Here is an 18,988-nt window from a genome sequence, read left to right as displayed (position 1 = left end):
ATAGTTAGAGATCTGCTCGCAAAAATAAATCATTAACTTCACTATTAAAAAATATTTGTTCAGAAAAAATAATCAGCAAATAGTGTCAGACCTGTTCTCAAAAATAAATCATTATAAATAAATATTTGGCAACAGAGAAATAGTCCACATAAAGCATCCTGTTTTGGGATTATAGTAGAGCTCTGGTCACAAAAATAAATCATTAACTTAATTATTAATACAAATACTTGTCCCTACAAAAATAATCAACATAAAATGTCAGGCCTGTTCTTAAAAAGAAATATTTATGAATATATATTTGTGCACAAATGTCAACTTAAAGTGTCCTCTTTTGGGATCGTGGTAGAGATGTGTTGACAACAATAGAATCATGACAGGTAACGAGAGGTGGCACGTGACAAGTTGGGTCCGATCATTCTCGTGCGGGGGAGAATCTGTCTTTTTACAATAATGAAAATAAATAACCTACTGAACATAAAATTATTTTTATGACCTTGTATTTTCCTGCAGCAATTCATTGAATAATTCTTCTTCAATGATTTTTGCATATTTATTTAAAATCGTGAGTACCAATTAGGTTCCTTCAAGTACCCGCAGGGGTACTAGCACTGGTTTATATATATATATATATATATATATATATATATATATATATATATATATATATATATATATTTTTTTTTTTTTTTTTTTTTTTAATGTTTTGGTGAAGGAGCATCTAAAATAGCTGGCAGTGATTTCGTCAACAACCCAAATATTAAAAAAATCAAGTGTTTTTATATTTGTTTTATTTCAAAAAGGCTCTGCGCCAAAAAAACATTTCACAGGGGGAACGTCGTTGAAAAAAATGTTGAGAAGCACCGGTCTAGAACCTGACAGACACAATTGTGGAGTGATAGTTTTGTCATGGAAATAAAAGTCAATAAAAGCCACGCAGATTTATGAATAAAAGTTTATGGGGAAGAGACAGAAGAGAAATGCCCAAGTGACTGAAGTAAGAAATTATTCTAGGATCATAGGAACAACATAGTGACAAAATAAGAAGACATTTTATCGTCCAGTGATGTTTTTCTTCTTCTCTGGAGAAACTGCAATCAGAAAGAAACAATACAGGTAGTATCCCTGCAACAGGTAACGTACGTTACTTATGTTGTTTCTGAGTATGATGAGTGATTCAGGGGTAAATTAAAAACACTAACTTCTTATCTCATATCCATGAATTCAATGGCGTCCAGTCCCAGATTATTTGCAAGTTTAGGATCTTGGGCCCGAATGTGTTGGATCAGCCTGTAGCTGGGTTCGTCGCCTTTGCCCTTCACCGTCTCGATGAAGTTGCGCGCCTGTTTTGCCGTGGTGTTGTAGGCCTGACGGATGTGCGCTACTTCGCCAGAATTCAAGGTGCCATCTGTTTCAACTAGGTCCAGAAGTTGATCGAGCACCGCTTCGGATACGCTGCCCGCAAAAGCTGGTTTTATGTTACCAAGTTGCGCTGGAAGAAAAAACATGATTTTTTTCCTCAAAATTGCAAAGTGCAGTCAAAAGTTCAAATGTTATCGATTCCAACTTTAAACTCACGTTTCTTTTTCCAAAATTTCCCCCAAAATTCCCATACTTTCACCGATTCAAACTCTTCCAACATCCAAATATTCAGCTCATCCCTCCCACAATTGCTTTCCCCAAATTTCTAAAAAGCCCAAGTATCGATCCATTATCAAAAAACAAAAGATTTTCCATATGTACATATAATAATCCTTTCATGTGATTTCACACTGTTGATTATCATTTCATATAAATAAAATCATTTTACTATACTGCATGAGTCTAAGGAAGTTCGCATTATTCCACATGCTTCCATATTTTTTTTTCCATTCAGCTTTCAGCATTCACGTGCAATTTCTCCAGAAAAAGGATTCAAGAAATTCAAAAACCAGGTATGTATTTATAGGAATATTCTTTTCTTTTTTTTCTGTTAGGCTTGATGGGGGTCTAAAATAGGCTGGTATTTCGTATCGCTACTATTTCTTTATGCTAACCGCTATTCTACAGGATTACAGCTGTGAAACCTCCACTTTAAATATCGTAAAAGTACTCTTGTGCTTGTAAGTTTACATAGCAGACAGTATGGTTTCCTGCTGGTGGTGAGCGATAATATAATCCATTGTGCTTAGGTTACATAACGCTTTACCCGAAGTGAGTGGTACTGGGTGTTAATATTACATTTTTATGTTTCACGTGATCAATTCAAAATGGAGGGGCTCAGAATTTGAACGAAAAGCATCTGTTGACTGAGCAAATGTCCCCCATGTGCCCACATGGCCAAGGAGGCACCTGAGGTTTGAGGTTTGAGGTTTGAACTTATCATTTGGTCACGTAAGCTTTTTTTTTTGGCGCCTTCCTATACCCCCGCCAAAGTCCCGAAACCGTCTAAATACTTTGTCAAGTTTGCAAATACAATAAATGTGTTGTAAAAGTGAAAGAATGACGTATCTCGTGCAGATGTGCGCGGCTTCGGGCCAAATTTGTCTAATGATTTACTGCCCTCATGTTCACATACCCGAAACATGCACGTTTAACTTTTCTCATGTCAGAAGCTCATGCAGATCTCTTACCTGCCATTGCTCTTTAAGAAACAATCCTTTGGGAGCAGAAAAGTATTTGAAAGCTTCTTTGTTAGCTTATATCCACTCTACAGTTTCCGTTTGAGCGGCTCATCAGCAGACCTCTCCTTCTTTGTGGTCCCACCCCGAGAGAAAAAAAAAAAAAAAGGAGGGAGGGGAGACATAAGTGCAACCACGTTACAGTGTTCCATTTTGCAAACATGCTTATCCACATGCCATGCAGTGTTTTTGATACATAGATTGTCACAATGCTAAGCTAATGTTCTTTTGATACCTTCAGAGAACTCACAGGAGCAACACCAAATGGAAAAAGTGACATCATGACACGACATGCCAAGCGAGGTGAAGTTGATGTTATCGGTGCTTGGAAAGGTGACAAGGTTCACAAAGGATAGGAGGGGCAAAAATTCATCTTTTGCAGTAATGAATGTGTGTGTTTATCTGCTATCATGGCCCAGCAGTATTTTGTTGTTTTCTGCACTTTAAAGGGACAGTGTGTAAGATTTAGACCATTTTTCATTCAAAAGGAATAAATTAAATGATTATAAATTTAAAAAACGTGCAAAGAAATGCATTCTTGATGACCAACATTGTTTTAAATATAATCGTAGGTCTAGTTATCATTGAATGATATTACATAAAGGGTGGCAATGGGACTGTGTTATAGCTACAGACAATAGTAAATGCAACACCTTCTGCTGTCTGTAATGAAAAATGGTCTAAATCGTACACATTGTCCCTTTATGGGATTGTATTGTAAATTTCGTTGTACTAGCATAATGACACAATTCAGCACAAACTTTTTTTTTTAAAAGTGCACCATCTTGTGGCATCTTTTATAGGGGAATAGAAGTTTGTTTGTTTTTTAGAAGGGCTAATGTTACTAGTGTGTATTGCTAGGCAGCATTTATTATTTTGTTCCAACCTTTCACAAAAAATATAAAACGTGTTCAAATAGGGATTGTTCGGTTATGCACATTTGTTTAGTATTGACGTAAAAAACGATTGCAGGGCCAATCCGCTAGATGGCAATAAACTATTGTACGTGATTTCTATGCGCTACGAAAAGAAAGAAGAAGAGCCCCGCCGGTCAAGCGACAAAATGGCCGACTCTATCCGTGTGAACTGTGAAGGATCTATCCGTTAGGCTAATGTAAACATTTCACTTTACTACAACCTGGAGCGTGAGCAACGTTGCGCGACAGCTTTGCCCGTCCTACGAATGATCACAGTACGTCGTCAAAAACCACACGCCATCTTTTTTCAGTACATTGTTGCCCCTTGTCCAAGGGTACCTTTGTAATTAGCTTCCGTAGCTAGCCTGTTACATATTAGCTAACTACATGCCAATATTTTACATTCTGAATGTATATTTCTCAAAAATGCAATGGACGACCCTGAATACGTAGCCAAAGGTTTGTCGATTTACAAGTTACCGCGGACGAAGCGTGAATGCGCAATTGCCGAGATGACAGTTGGTTCAGAAGCTATCTTAAGAAACGAGTTAAAGAGTCTCGTAGTTCATGTATCGATTTGAATTGACACTGTGTTTTCCGTGTCCTGCTCTCCGAGCAGTCTTCTTTGAAGGATGATGGCTCAGCGATCAGAACGTCGCGGGATCCATTTGGACCAGTCCGAGCTGCTTTGTACTAAGGGATGTGGTTTTTATGGCAACGCGGCTTGGCAGGGCCTGTGCTCCAAGTGCTGGCGAGAGGAATACCAGCGAGATAAGCAAAAACAAATCCAGGACGACTGGGCTCTTGCTGAGAGGTTCGTCTGCAGCCCTAAGAGCTGGACTTTCGAAACTCTGTTTATTCAGAGACTCCTTAAATATGGGGAGAGAGGTGTCAAATGTATTCATAAAAATACATGAGATTTTTACTTGTTTTTCAGATGCACAACCAGTTATATGAGTTTCACATAATAAGCACCACAAACATGTGCATGATTTATTTTTCTCCCCTCATTTTATGACACTTGCACAAGGCAACAATTTTTCATTCAACAGGCTTGAAAAGTCAGAGAAACTTATAAAAAAATGACCAACAGAGAAAGACGGGACAGAAAGGCCTTTAGGTACTCGCTAAGAAGTGTCACAAAAAATAGAATAAAAAAAGAAAATGTGATATGTTCCTTTCAGTTTTGCCAAATCAATACCAAATTCATTCAAAATCCCCATTAGCTAGCTAGTGCCGAACCATCTAGCTAGTTTTCCTGGGGTCCAACACCATTGAAGAATCAGTAATAAACATAATGCTTTTACACATTATTACTACTTATAAACATTATAGCACAACACAAACTACCGTAAACTAAAAACAGTCAAAATAACAGGAAAAGCGTGAAAAAAAGATCAGGAAAAATTGGATTAAAAAAAAAAAAAAAATTCACAAAAAAATAAGGCATGATACCTAGCAGATGAATCAATGGAATAAGCAATAGCACAACATTCAAGTTGAGTCACCCGGATAAATGCGTAAAAGCACAAACTGTTTGTGAACTGAGTTTTATTTTTTGTTGCCATGTCTTTACCCGCCTGAGGAGCCCTGCTCTACATTATTTCCTTTAGCCAAATCCTCCATCAACATTCCCTCATGCTTCAGTCTCATTTCTCATCCGCCGCAGGCTGCAGAGAGAAGAACGGGAAGCCTATGCAAGCAGACAGCAGAAGGCCCCGCCGCAGCCCGCCGTCACACCTTTCAGCAAATTTGAGGAACGAAAGACCAAGGAAAGGTCCAGCAAGGTCAACCCTGTCACCAAGTTTTTCACTCCTTCCATCAAAACGCCACCAAAGAAAGGTATGGAAGATTAATCTGACCCCTGCGAGAGGAAAATGTTTTCCATTTAACGTCCCATCCCATACACAAGAATTTAAGAAAATGTAAATGTTTTACGGGCGATAATAGCAAAGTTTGGCTTTGTTGAACTATGCATTGCAACAATATATTGCATGTTTTTAAAGTGGCATATTCACTATTTGATGTAGTGATTAAAAACAGTAGGAAAATAATTTTATGCTTTGCTCGATTAATTATGCTAGTCGATTAATGTGCATTGTCCTCAAAGAATATAAGTGGGCTATGGGTTTAAAAAAAAAAAAAAAAGTAAAAGTACATTTTCAATCAAAAATGTCATTTCTTAAAAATACAAAAATGAATTGAGCTCAGTGCTGGGCAATACGTTCAAACGCTGAAATCAATTTTACCCGCCATGCTGGACAATTACAATTTTAATCCAATTTATTTGAAGTATTAAACCCAACAAACTATTTAAAGCTCTGATTTATCAGGAGATAAATCCTATAGAAAATATTCAGACAACGATAATATATACTGATTTTAAATCATTTTCATAGCTTGTGCATTACTCATTAAATCCCAAAGACATTTTTTCACGTGTCTTTCTTGAGTCTCAGTTCATTCATTCATTCAAAAACATTTTTTTTTAAAAACTGACTAAAATTTGCCACAGCAAGCTCAAAGATGAGCTACAAGCGTATGTATATCTCCCTCCTAGATGCAGCTGCGTCTTTGGATGCCCAATCCAGCCCGAGCTCCGTCCCCGGAGCGAGCCGGCCCCCCTCGGCCGACACGGACCACGCCACTAGAGAGTTCATCGATTTCCTCAAGCCTCTGAAATACGGCCGGCAAATCTTCAAACAGTGTCACGCTTTCACCGAGAGCATGGCCTACAAGCGGGTGAGCTCCAATAGATCCAGATACAGTAAAGACAAGAACATTTCAAAGCTATTTTCAACACTGCGCTGCCCGCTATTAGGACATGGGTGCTGAGGACATGTCCGAATGCGTCCAGGACTTCTACCAGAGTCTCTCCGAGCGCCTTCACACGCAATTCAAAGGTACAAAAACGCCGGTGTCCTTTCCCATGTGCTCTTGTCACAGTGATGCTTTCGTTTAAGGATCATCCGAATATGTAGAGAATATCATGGATGAAGTGGAGAGGTACATCACCACGCGTCTCTACAAGGAGGTTTTCTGTCCCGAAACGTCCGATGATGAAAAGAAAGATCTGGCAGTTCAGAAGAGGATCAGGTTCGTACAAGGGAGATTCGAACTCAGGGGTGTCAAACTTATGGAGGGCCACATTGCAGTTACAGTTTCTGTCAGAGGGCCGGGATGACCGTGATAAAATACATTTTGGGTGTATTTGTCTCACTTCCAACTAGTTTTGAAATCAGAGAGAGGGTGAGGGCAAAAAGCGCTTGCTATTCCCCCCAAGCAATTTCAAATTGACTTTCAAATGCGATTTTTTGACCGGAAACTTGAATTGGAATGGGCATTACGCGGGCCGCGTGAGATGATGTGGCGGGCCGGACCTGGCCCCCGGGCCTTGAGTTTGACACCTGTGTTCTAACTGATTACTTCAGGCCTAAACTTAGATAATTGAAAGTCACTTGATGCACACCCGCACTTGGATGGACTTTGACGTTCTCCAAAAATCGACTTTCCATCCATTTTTGTCAAAAATAATGAGATTTTTTCACCCTCTAGTGCAGGTATTATTTTTGTGCACTTGGGGCTACTATTTTGCTTCTATTGTTATTCAGAGCCTTGCACTGGGTCACCATTGAGATGCTGGGCGTCCCCGTGGACGAGGAGATCCCCGGGGCTTCCGACAGCATAGTTGAAGCCATCACAGGTGAGCTCCTGTCGATGTAGCACAGCCAGGGGCGGGGTGTCTCGGTCCCGACTGACGCAGGCCTCTCCCAGACGTGATCGAAATCGATTCCAAGCGGGTGCCCAAGGACAAGCTGGCGTGCATCACGCGCTGCAGCAAGCACATCTTCAACGCCATCCGCGTCAGCAAGGAAGAGGCGGCGTCCGCCGACGACTTCCTGACCACGCTCATCTACATCGTGCTCAAGGCCAACCCCCCGCGGCTCCAGTCCAACATCCAGTTCATCACGCGCTTCTGCAACCCCGGCAGGCTCATGACCGGAGAAGATGGCTACTATTTCACTAATCTGGTTAGCAAAGACATTCCGCGCACAACACTCACCCTAACACAGGAACATAATTGTCCGAACAACACCCCCCACCCCCCACCCCCTTCCCACACACACACAGTGCAACTGCTCAACTCATGTTTGAACAAGTAACGACCAAAAATGATCCATTTGGAGTTAACACTGAGCCTCTATATAAAATATAAAAATGAAAGAATATTGCGTATTTCTGCAGCTTACTGTAGAATTGTAAGCATTATTAAAACCGTTTAAGGCTACAACTAACTTTTTTCAGTGGTTCTCAACCTTTTTTTGATGTATGAAACAGTTTATTTTCCCCTCTCACCAGCACAAAGCTTGTGGGGAATATAAACAGTGACGTGCCATCCATGTCTGATTTAATACATTTTAGAACTACATTTGTAGTGGTACCTCTAGGCGTACGACAATTGTGTTATTACTGCATTTTCGCAACTATTTCGAGTCATTTGCCTCACAAGCACTCTCTCCTCAGTGCTGCGCCTTGGCCTTCATCGAGAAGCTGGACGGCAAGTCGCTCAACATGACCTCCGAGGAATTCGAGCGTTATATGTCGGGGGCCCAGGCGTCTCCCGACGGCGCCCTCGGCCAGGTGCGCAAGCGCCTGGATCTGCTGACGGGCCTGGGCGAGCGGCAGGAACTGGTGATGGAGCGAGCGCGCAAGCTAGAGAGCGACCTCATCGACTGGACGGACGAAGTGGAGCAGAAGGTGCAGAGCGTCCTTGACACTTTGGAGACGACGCACCAGCTCCCCGCGCCCGACGCCCCTCCCGCCGCCGCCGCCGCCTCCTCGGCCATCGACTCTGATAACATAGAGAACGAGCACCTGCCGCCGCCGCTAACGCCGCAAGTATTTGCCGGTTGATGCCGGAAAAATTCCGCCACTTGTCCATCCCTCCAAATTAGAACGTCCGAAACGCCTTCTGATACCAGACAGGAAGAGATAGGAAGAACCCATCATGACGGGGGGCGAGATTTAGCATTCGAGCGCGTTTGTCATGTCCGACAGAGGTGCGAATACCGCTCGCCAGTTCGAATCTCATCTCGCAGTTTCCGTTTGACCACTACAAAACGTTGCCCGCCTGTCGCCCAAAAACAACGCTAGATTTTACGGCATTCAAATTTGAACACCGAATTTGGAGAATATCATTTGCATACGTGTATTCCGTGGAGATTTTTTATTTTTTAACATTTGTAAATCCTCCGCTAGTGCGTACGGACTGAAGTGGCAACCCCGTGATATTTTCCACTTGAGTTGTACCACCCTTTTCTCGGCATGCAATCAAAACATAAACCTAAAAAGAGATGCTCTTTTCGATGCACTTTTATGATTTTAACTCATTCACCGCCATTGACGGCTATAGACGTCAAAGACCAATTTTAACGGGGCCGGCGGGGAATGATTTTAAAAGGAGACTATATAATGACAGATAGTACAGACACTGTATTTTCAGGTATGCCCTGAAGTGGCAATATCCATTTGAACTTTATGATTATTTTGATTGCAATCATTATTCTTGTTACCATTTTGTAGCCATATACGGCATATATTTTTACTTGTTTCGAGAGCAAGCTTTTAAACTGAATTAGCTCGAGTAAGTTGCACTGGCCACAACATTAAGTACACCTGCACTATATATTGAGAGTTATCAGAACTGAATGCATAAAATGCCTTTACAAATATAATAATGCCCGTTTTTGATGAACACGTGCATTGTGATTAGTAGTATTCAGTGGAGTATTATATTTTTGTAAAGGTGTTTTTTTTTTTTTTGTTTTTTTTTTTGAAGTAGTGGCCCAGTGAGTGTATTGAGAGGTTTAAAACATCCTTATAGGTTTGTTATTGTATGAAATAGGAGATAGGTCAATTCTCCTTTATTTAAATATAACTTATTGTAAAAAAAGATGTTTTATTTGTAATCACTGGGTGTGTGAGTGATAAGCAATGATGACTAATAAAAGTGGAAAGAAGAACGCCTGTGTTGACACTTTTTGATCCCGCTGTACTTTCACACGAGTAACATGATTGTGTAATATCAGAATAGTGTTTTGAACTATTTCTACACTTATGGATTATCTTGGGGGAAATCTGAAAGAAAAAAGTGGTATAATTGGAGAAACAAGTTCAAATGACCTACTATCACTAGATCTAAGTAATTATGATTTCTAAGACGTGTTTTTTTCCTTAGAATTGTTGATGTTTGACTCAAATGCATCTTTCAGAAAGGAAAGCTTTCCTGTGCTTTACTAATTAACAATTGAACATGTTTTTTTTTCATCCAAAACATCAGTTTCTGGCTAAAAGAAGAGAAAAATGATTTAGTGTGAAAAATAACAAAGATGATTAGTATTTTGGCAACAATGTTTTCTAATGTGACACACACACACACACACACACACACACAAAACCCCCACACACACAAGAAGTGGCTATTAGATGCCAAGTAGCACTTAGAATTGCAGATTATTTTACTATTGAAAGTTCCATCAGCAGTGACAACTCTGAACTACCCATCTCAATGTATATATTCGGTGTGAGGTGCCATAACCTCTCTCCCTCATAATGGGGGGAAAAAATGGATTTCCTCACTAAAAAATTATGAATTTAAATCTAATGACGCAACACTGACATCTACAGATTAGGTTAGTCATTACAATGGTTTGCAAAAGTGACTTTCAGGCAAACTGGGACATACCCCTCTTTCCACACCTTAATCCTGGCAGTGACACAATTTCCCAAATGCCATGCATTCCGGTGTCCTAATAAGAACGTAAAATCCCTTCATGGTTCACTTAACCCTTGTAGATTAAAAGTGAAATGAAACAAAGAGGAATTCCTGTTTTCTATTTTAAGAGTTTAAAAAAAAACATATTTTCACTTCCCTTTCTTTGAGGAATAAAAGCTTGCTACCATCAAGACAACAAAATAGTGACAATGATTGCAACAATATCCTTTCTGGGTAAGTGAATCTAAAATACTAACATATATACTTATATATCACTGATATTGCTCAAATGTGTTTTTCTATTTTAGTTCTTTCCTCACTACCACAACTCATCGTCCCAGCGGGTATGAAATTGAATTGCGTTTAGTCATAATGGCGGTCAGCGCACATTTTTCACAGTTTGTTTTTAAACCCTCGTAGAGACCTCCTACGGAGCTCTAATAGAATCGGTGTCAGGACATTCTCGGGTCTTCTCCGGGGAACGCGTCCAGCTCAAGTGCAGCATTCCCGATGGCCGCAAGTCGACCTGGAATTATTCGTGGTTCAAGGGATCCAAGACGCTCGATCACCAAGGGGAAACGCTGACTCTGAAAGGCTCACTTCGTGATAGTGGAGCTTTTCGCTGCCAAGGGGTCAGGGACACGGCTGTGGGAAATCTATATACCCGCAAAAGCCCGCCCGCGGAAATAAACGTGGACGGTAAGAGACATGTGAAGGTATGGCTTTATAATCTCTAACCTGGAGAATTGTTATTAAAAGACACTCCAGCACATGGGGGAGTCTAACTCATTTCTGTTACACATATGAGAAAACCAAGTCCGATTTTTAAAAAGGGACTTTAAGCAAATTGATGATAGTTTTGAAAACAGAAATAAAGGATGAGTTTGTTGATTTATTGTTGAAGTTACTGCAAAAAAACTGGCAAAATCTCAACCATTTGTTGTATTTACTTCTGATCTCAAAACAAGTCATCAGTTTGTTTAAACCAAGTCCATTTTTAAAAAACTGACGGCTTTCTCATATCGGCCCAATGAGGCAAGGTGTAACTACTAAATGGCCAATGACAAAAATGAGTTTAACCCCCCCGCTTTTAAGGCTTAATCGGTTCCAAAATTCTGTCTCAAACTACGTTATTTAGATCTCAATTGGCTCCATCTTTCTCCTCAGGAGGTTGGGCCATCCTCCAAGTCTTGCAGCTCCCGGGTCTCGTCGGGGAGACCTTGAACTTCACCACTGGGGAGACCGTGAACATGACTTGTCGCGTCCGCGGACCTTTTCGACCTCACGAGGTTATTTTGTACAAAGATGGCGTTGAAGTGCTGCGTCGAAGTGGCATCGACCCAAAGTTGAACTTGCCTCACGTGAACATGGAGGACCAAGGCCTGTACTCCTGCAGGGCGTCCTGGGACGACGCCAGACAAACTCACTCAGTGATTTCGAATGATGTTCAAGTGAATGTCTTGGGTGAGTTCATCTTGCTTTTTTTTGCCAAGTCAAGTGCCATAAAATTACAATACTGGTAAAGTAGAACCACAATAGCACAGATTCTACTCTTTTCTCAGAGGTTCTGACGCATCCCGTGCTCGAGGTGGTCGCAGAAACCGACCTGCTCTCGGTGGATCTGATAAAGCTCATTTGCAGAGTCCAGTACAACGCCCGCCCCCCGACCCCGCCCATACACTACTATTTCTACCGAGATTACAAGCTGTTGGGGCCAGCCATGTCTGACAACTATGACTTGGTCAAACGGAGACCGGGACTGTACAGCTGCAAGGCCAAGGTGCCCCAGCTTGGCCTAAGCAAGCGGAGTGAAGCGGAACTATTTGAAGATTGACATATGTAACATACCACTTTGGGCTGACGTTAGCATTGTTAGCACGTCGTTAGCACTTTAGCAATGGCAGCGCACAGGAAGCGCTTCCCATGAAACTCAAACTCAACTCAATTTACATGCTCAAAATAATCCAAAATATAAATATTACTGTTCCTGTGGATTTGTAAATGGCTCCTGGATCACTGGAAATATGAAACAAAAATGTACAAATTAAACATGCTAAAAAGGTGTCTCTCTCTGCACCCATCACTAACACACCTGCACCATCTGAAGGTAAACAAGTGAACTGCATTCATATTGTGAACTGCTACAATTAATGATTAATTTAATGGGTTTAGGAGTGTTTTTTTCTGTTTACATGATTTTTTTTTATTTATTATTATACACTAACGTATGTGTTACCATTTCTGTTGCATTTTTATAATTTAATAATATTCATTTAAAGGGTTTAGGAGCATTTTTGGGGCCTTGGGATGGATTCGGCTATTTACATGTAATAAGCGCTACTTATGAAAGACTCACGTTACGAAATTGCTTCTGGAATGAATAAATTTTGCGAGTAAAAGTACCACTGTATTTCATATTACACAAACACAATAATAAAGATAAACCTTAACCATTTTCAGCAGTAAAAAGTTCATGTCTGATACGATAACCAGTATTTTTTTTTTTTTTATGTAAGATAAATATCTTTAAAAACAGACTGAAAATGACATGATCAGAGCTCGGGTAACAAACCAGTCATGTTTGTGCTTGCGACTGTCACATGATCAAACCCCGAAAACAGATGAGCTGTGATTGGTTGCTTCGCCAACTTTGTGGTTGTCAAGTTCACTCGACAGCAAATGGGAAACGTTATTAGAAGGAACATGAAAAATAATTCTCAAATTGATTAGACCAAATATAAAGTTTTCACAGTTGAAAATGGTTAAAGTAAAATATCTGAATCTGAATTTTTTTTCCATTTCACACAATAAAACGTTTTCAGTGGGAACGATTTTCCTTTTGACACTTTTCATCGTCAACAGTTTGAGCCAGTTACAACATCCATAAATATTGACAACCCGCAGAATATGTACCACGACGATCCTCGGTTAATTTTGTTAGAAGCGGTTATTATAAATATTAATTTTAACTCAACAGTAATGAACCCTGGGCATCAGGGAAAAAAATCAAACGTCATTCAATAAATGCTCACAAACAAGCTAGCCACTTTCCCCACGTGATAATTCGGTTTTGAGCAACATGGCAAGAATGACATCAAACAACCATAGCATCCGTGTACATCAATTATTTAAGGTTAATAACCAACATCGACTTTGTGTAAGCAAGTAGATGTATCAGTTAAATAAAATGGAGTTCGACATACCGGTGGTTTGCGCTGTGCTCGGCCCGTCACGTGATATGAATTCACCGTCAGAATCCAAGGTATCCAAGTACTCCATTGGTGGCACAAGCCCAGCAAATTGTTGACAACGAATCCAAAATGGACGCTTGAAGCCATTGCTGCAGTTCGTCAGAGTTCATTTGACTCTTTCTATGAATTATACTTTCAAATGTTCGATAATGAGACGGTAGCAAGCGAAAAATACGCTCGCAGGTGCTTTTTATTAGACAATCACTTCGCACGCGTTCAGCTCCGCCCACACACTCTCCTCGTGCGATACTTGAGATTTGGTATCAATCGATATCAAGTGTGACAGAAAATTCCGATACCAAGTCCCGTTTTTAGTTCATGAAATATCATTTTATTTTAAATCACGTTTTTTCATATTAAACTTACTTGCTGAGTTCTCAGCTACGTCATAATGTTTATCAAATGATTTATTCAAACTGTCACCCTCTGGTGGGAGCTACAGGGTTAAAAAAAAAGAAGGGCAGATAACAGCAAAACAAGAAGACATCCAAAATAACACTTACACTATCAAACTATGATTTTTATTCCGTTACAGTTATTCAATTCATATTCATATTCATTTTAAATGCATCATTCCCAATTTGAACAGGGTTGCATAGACTTTTTAGAGCCATAAAATGATGTAAATAGTAAATAACAGTATAATTTTTAACACTGATGCAAGGAAAAAGCTATATAAATAAAAACTTTCAACAACTGTTAACTACTTTTTTGTCTCAGTAAGGGGTGACAAATATAAAACCCGCGGGCTGGTTCTGGCCATAAATCCCGCAAGCTCAAAGTGGTGTAAATACACCAATTTTTACTATTCATAAAATAGGCAAAGTGTAGTTTGTGATGATCTTCAATTTAAATGACTGAACTCCATTTAAAAAAAAAAAGAATGTTTATTGAAACACGAGATAAATTTACAGTATATGACGATGGCAATCATCGAAATAGTTCATGAATTGTACCACTACTTAAAGTACGGTTGAGGAGATGCTGAGCATCAGGTTGCGTAAAGTAGAAATCCGGAGAAGATGCTGTCGTCCTCGCTGCTGGCGTAGACCCCGTTCCAGTCCCTGAGGGTCTCCATCCAGACCTGGTCGCCGGCCGCCAAACGCAGCACCACCAGAGCGGAAGCCTGGTCGATGTCTTGGCCGTAGAGCGAGTCCCGCGTGCGGACCCGGCGCGAGCCGTTCACCACCAGCGTGGCGCGCAGGGGTTGGTTGCGTACGGTGATGTGGAAGGAGAAGACGTAGACGCCGGCGTGGACGCACACGAAGCTGTTGCTGCTGACGTTGAAGTGGTTGTCGTCGTTGTAGAAGACTTTGTCGAAGCGGACGGGGAAACCGGACGGCGGGAAGGATCTTCTCGGCGAGATGCCCACGCTGAAGGCCGAGCGTTTCTGAGGTAAACCCGAACCCTTGGCCCCTTTGAAGCCACGCATTCCACGCTCCCCTCTCATCCCGTGGTAACCCCGATCTCCTTTCGGCCCCTGTACCCCTCGAACGCCTTGTGGACCCTGTCCACCTCTTACGCCGGGTTCCCCCTGCGCTCCAGGGGGCCCGGGGTCCCCGCGGACGCCGACGGGACCCGGAGCGCCGTGCTTGCCGTTGATCCCCGGGATTCCCATCGCTCCCGGGATTCCCGGGGAGCCGGTGTCTCCGCGGTCACCTTTTGGCCCCCGCTCCCCGAATGTGCTACACTCCCCCTTATCGCCTTTATCTCCTTTAGGACCAAGAATCATTCCAGGGGGTCCAGGTGGGCCCCCTTTGCCCGGTTCTCCTTTCTGACCAGCAGTCCCGTTCTGTCCAGCTTCGCCTTTTTGACCACCGTCGCCTTGGAGGCCTTGCATTCCCATTTCACCTTTTGCTCCCTTGAGGCCAACATCACCTACAGGGATGATACAGATTTGAACCCTCGTGTGGTATTCTGATCATTTTTGGGTCATTTTCTTCCACATCATTCTGGCAGTGTTTTCGCCAATACTGTAACTGGCTCACTCCTGGTAGCTAATTGGTTGTGCCCTGTTGTAGTTTGACATGGTGTCACCATCTGGGTGAAATTTCAGCTCCCTAATGTCTTTCAATGCTTTACCTTGGATGTGAAATGCCTTTGATGTAAAGATCGGAGCATTGACAAAATACCTTTCTGCAGGTATTGGCAAATATAATTTTTTTCAATGCCGTGTCAGGAAAAGGTGAATTTTCATTTCAATTTAAGAGCAAATTAATTGGAACTCGAAGCAACGCATTGACAAAGCGGGTTATAGATAGATAGATAGATAGATAGATAGATAGATAGATAGATAGATAGATAGATAGATAGATAGATAGATAGATAGATAGATAGATAGATAGATAGATAGATAGATAGATAGATAGATAGATAGATAGATAGATAGATATGTGCCTTTGCACTAGAAGTCAAAATGTCGTACCTTTTTGACCCGGTTTCCCCGGACTTCCTGGGTATCCACTCGAGCCAGTGTTGCCCCTTTCACCCTTATCCCCTCGTAGACACAAATACAAAAAGAAGAAACATTGAAATTTGATAATATTACAATTGGTAATAGATGTTTTACTTCATACAGTATTTTATGTATTCAACACAGAGTTGTGATCCAAGACAAGGCAGCTTTGATTATACAGTGCATTTTGTACACGAAAAATAAAGAGCCAAAGACCTTTAACACAAAGTTCAGAATTTGACAGATTATTAAATTTACTGTTTTTTTTAAGAGCTCATCTTCAGCTGTTGAACTTTTTTTGGGGAGGAAGTGTACTGGAGTTAAAATCCTAGTCTTCCCCTAGTCTGCTTGAAACATAAAACCCTTCAATTTTGATGTATTTCAGCTGGTAGAAGGCTGTTTTACTGGTCGATGGATGATGACAGCTGAAGAAAAGGGGTCCTAGAATTGACCCTTGAGGGACGCCATATGTCAAGGCCATTTAATCAGATTCAAAACTTCCAATGGTAAAAAAAATCGACTCCAAGTAGGACCAGAACCATTGGAGGACCATTCCATTTACAACCAATCCAAGTTGGCAGCATGTTGAACATCGGGTTGACTTCATTAGCCATTGGCTAATTCTTGCATCATAACATGTATATGTCCAATAATATTCATTGTTCCTTTGAAATAATGAAATGACATATCTGTCATACACTAAGATTGAGTGCAGTGAAATCTGGCTCACAAGGATGTCGTGGCAAAAAGAACCCATTTTGGGCCTTGTGTAGCCGCGCAAGCTAGTTGCAATTTTTTTTTTTTTTTTTTTTTTGGGGGGGGGGGGTTTACAGTGTGTCATTTAAATGTGTTATTGGTCAATGGAGCAATGTAGAATGAGCCCCATCTGTCTTGCAACGATGACATGAAAAAAGAACCCACAGTTTTCTGATGGTTTTGCAAGATGTAGCCACGCAAGCTAGTCGAACATTTTAAAAAATGGGAATACCTTTGTCTCCTTTAACCCCCCTAAGACCACTTGTTCCCGGTGGTCCAGGTGAACCCGCCGATCCGGTAAAGCCTCTTTCTCCCGGTGGCCCTGGATACGTCAAATTTAAAATGCCGAAGAAAATGAAAAACAATAAACCTCATTAGAAGAGGATTTGCTTCATCTTACCTATCGGTCCATTTTCTCCCTTTGGCCCTTGAGGTCCAATCTCAGGTGGGCAACACTCACAGAAGTTGAAGTAACACTCGTTGTAATCTAGGGTGTAGTTATCAGGGCTAACACTAGGGGGCTCGTTGCTCACCGTCTGGTCCTGGGGGAAAGCAGGGCTGGGGTAGGTGGGCAGCGGCTTGGGGGCCGCGGGGTTGTTCACCGTGACCTGAGAGAGGGGTTTCTTGGTGTACTGGTACTTGGGCTTGGCTGTGGTCTTGGGTTCAACGCAGGACATCACAGTGAGAGTAACCATGACGACGGTAAGAAGAGTCAACTGACTGGAGATTGGCCTCATGGTGAAGCGAGATCTGAGAATGAACCACACTTTATACATATATATGTATATTTGTATATATAAAAGAAATATGAAATATAAATGTATATATATTATTACATAATAAAATACATATGAATTAATATATACATAATATTAGTAAGTAGAAAAATAAGAATATGAAAAATTATACATAATAAAGAAAAAAACTAAAAATACTCTAAATAGAAAACATATACTGTATAATAAGGATAACGACTGTAAATTCAAAAGCATGGTCAATAATAGAATCCACGTGATTAAATATATATATATATATATATATATATATATATATATATATATATATATATATATATATATAAATTATTGAGTGACTGTGAAAATAAAACCATAAAAAATTACATGCACAAAAGAAAAAAATACGAATAAAAATACTCTAAATGGAGAACTTACACAGTATTATAGGATGAAAAACATAAATTGAAAAGCATTTATAATAAACAAAAACATACTGTAAATAAAAAAAATATACGTGATAAACCAAATATATATACGATCAGTGAAAGTATAAATATAATATGAATATATTTTAATAAATATGAATTATAATAACAAATAAAATATAAATACTGTATACAAAAATGATTACATACAACACAATTACATGTAATACAAAAGATAAGTATACAAATGAAATATGAAAAAATGGACAATATCCAGGAAATATAACAAAAAACACATAATAAAGAAAAACATGTCTGATATTAATTCATAGTAAAAACATATAAGTAGCATGTTTAATTTGCGGGTACTTTTAGGAGGCCCAACGTAGCAACGTCGAACAGATAAGCACGTCGGCAAAACTCACCAAGTTGCGCAAAAGCGCTCACGTATTCTCTGGACGATGGCTCGGAAGCATCTCGGGGTTGTCTCGGTCCATCCGATCCGGGGCGAGAAGAAAACAAGCCCACCAATGTGGCCGTCGGCCGCAAAAACAAGGGGGGGAGGTCCGAAATCCAACAAAGGTGGAAGCGGAACCGCCGCGCACAGAAAGGTGCTTTTGTGACACGGGATACGAGCGGCCGCCAGGAGCGCTCCCCTCCATGCGAGCTCGGAGAGGCGCAAAGGCCCTGGGTCCATGGGTCACCCGATACGGAAGGGCATTCTTCCAAGCGCCTAGCGGCTAGCATACTCTCCGGGCGGGACAAAGCGCGGCAAAGAAGCGTCTGGGACAGAAGCCAGGCCGCTAAACTTGACAAATTTCATCTACGGTTTGAAAGTCATCCACGCAAACTCCCATTTAAACACTGTTCCATATCAAGGAAGTCTTCGAGTTTGGAACTACGGTCTATGGACTAAGCTAGCATCCCTAGATCAGTGGTTCTCAGCTTTTTTTTTCAGTGATGTACCCCATGCGAAATAAGTTTTCAGCCATGTGCCCCTTAACCAAGCATTTTT

General features: G+C 40.8%; 3 protein-coding genes and 1 long non-coding RNA gene across 5 annotated transcripts; 2 read left to right on the top strand and 2 right to left on the bottom strand.

Moving 5' to 3' along the window:
* Window positions 1-771: 771 nt before the first annotated feature.
* Window positions 772-2,778, bottom strand: LOC148415548 (uncharacterized). Of its 2 annotated transcripts, none has more exons than XR_015867248.1 (3): window positions 2,610-2,778; window positions 1,200-1,489; window positions 772-1,122 (listed from the first exon to the last, which is right to left on the bottom strand). It is a non-coding gene; the product is annotated as an uncharacterized LOC148415548 (long non-coding RNA). The 2 variants fall into 2 exon arrangements; XR_015867247.1 differs by having other exon boundaries at window positions 772-1,088.
* A 929-nt stretch (window positions 2,779-3,707) lies between these two features.
* LOC148415547 (rab5 GDP/GTP exchange factor-like) lies at window positions 3,708-9,597 on the top strand. The gene is made up of 9 exons (XM_088428396.1): window positions 3,708-3,849; window positions 4,194-4,388; window positions 5,244-5,416; window positions 6,135-6,316; window positions 6,396-6,477; window positions 6,538-6,670; window positions 7,186-7,277; window positions 7,349-7,605; window positions 8,099-9,597. Exons 2-9 carry the CDS (start codon window positions 4,207-4,209, stop codon window positions 8,486-8,488), a joined length of 1,491 nt encoding a protein of 496 aa, XP_088284522.1. The 5' UTR covers window positions 3,708-3,849; window positions 4,194-4,206; the 3' UTR covers window positions 8,489-9,597.
* Window positions 9,598-10,491: 894 nt separating this feature from the next.
* LOC148415546 (high affinity immunoglobulin gamma Fc receptor I-like) lies at window positions 10,492-12,384 on the top strand. Its single transcript, XM_088427970.1, has 5 exons — window positions 10,492-10,583; window positions 10,658-10,693; window positions 10,770-11,048; window positions 11,517-11,813; window positions 11,912-12,384. The coding sequence occupies exons 1-5, from the start codon at window positions 10,559-10,561 to the stop codon at window positions 12,181-12,183; spliced, it is 909 nt and encodes a 302-aa protein (XP_088284096.1). The 5' UTR covers window positions 10,492-10,558; the 3' UTR covers window positions 12,184-12,384.
* A 2,200-nt stretch (window positions 12,385-14,584) lies between these two features.
* otol1b (otolin 1b) lies at window positions 14,585-18,461 on the bottom strand. Its single transcript, XM_088428054.1, has 5 exons — window positions 18,399-18,461; window positions 17,212-17,561; window positions 17,044-17,133; window positions 16,026-16,097; window positions 14,585-15,478 (listed from the first exon to the last, which is right to left on the bottom strand). Exons 2-5 carry the CDS (start codon window positions 17,546-17,548, stop codon window positions 14,592-14,594), a joined length of 1,386 nt encoding a protein of 461 aa, XP_088284180.1. The 5' UTR covers window positions 17,549-17,561; window positions 18,399-18,461; the 3' UTR covers window positions 14,585-14,591.
* Between the last annotated feature and the right edge of the window lie 527 nt (window positions 18,462-18,988).

The sequence above is a fragment of the Hippichthys cyanospilos genome, chromosome 11 (assembly GCF_059441005.1).
Source record: "Hippichthys cyanospilos isolate Australia breed blue-spotted pipefish chromosome 11, RoL_Hcya_1.0, whole genome shotgun sequence".
NCBI lineage: Eukaryota > Metazoa > Chordata > Actinopteri > Syngnathiformes > Syngnathidae > Hippichthys > Hippichthys cyanospilos.
This window is presented reverse-complemented; position numbering and strand designations above follow the sequence as displayed.

What these genes read in the sequence shown, in the direction of transcription:
- LOC148415547 (XM_088428396.1), top strand. Translation starts at nt 4,207, where the DNA reads ATGATGGCTCAGCGATCAGAACGTCGCGGGATCCATTTGGACCAGTCC. An exon ending in CAAAACGCCACCAAAGAAAG is followed by an intron (nt 5,417 to 6,134) that starts GTATGGAAGATT and finishes TCTCCCTCCTAG; the next exon opens with ATGCAGCTGCGTCTTTGGAT. An exon ending in GCAGTTCAGAAGAGGATCAG is followed by an intron (nt 6,671 to 7,185) that starts GTTCGTACAAGG and finishes ATTGTTATTCAG; the next exon opens with AGCCTTGCACTGGGTCACCA.
- LOC148415546 (XM_088427970.1), top strand. Translation starts at nt 10,559, where the DNA reads ATGATTGCAACAATATCCTTTCTGG. An exon ending in TGCAACAATATCCTTTCTGG is followed by an intron (nt 10,584 to 10,657) that starts GTAAGTGAATCT and finishes TTTCTATTTTAG; the next exon opens with TTCTTTCCTCACTACCACAA. An exon ending in ACAACTCATCGTCCCAGCGG is followed by an intron (nt 10,694 to 10,769) that starts GTATGAAATTGA and finishes AAACCCTCGTAG; the next exon opens with AGACCTCCTACGGAGCTCTA.
- otol1b (XM_088428054.1), bottom strand. Translation starts at nt 17,548, where the DNA reads ATGAGGCCAATCTCCAGTCAGTTGACTCTTCTTACCGTCGTCATGGTT. An exon ending in GGGAGAAAATGGACCGATAG is followed by an intron (nt 17,134 to 17,211) that starts GTAAGATGAAGC and finishes TGACGTATCCAG; the next exon opens with GGCCACCGGGAGAAAGAGGC. An exon ending in GGGGAAACCGGGTCAAAAAG is followed by an intron (nt 15,479 to 16,025) that starts GTACGACATTTT and finishes TCATCCCTGTAG; the next exon opens with GTGATGTTGGCCTCAAGGGA.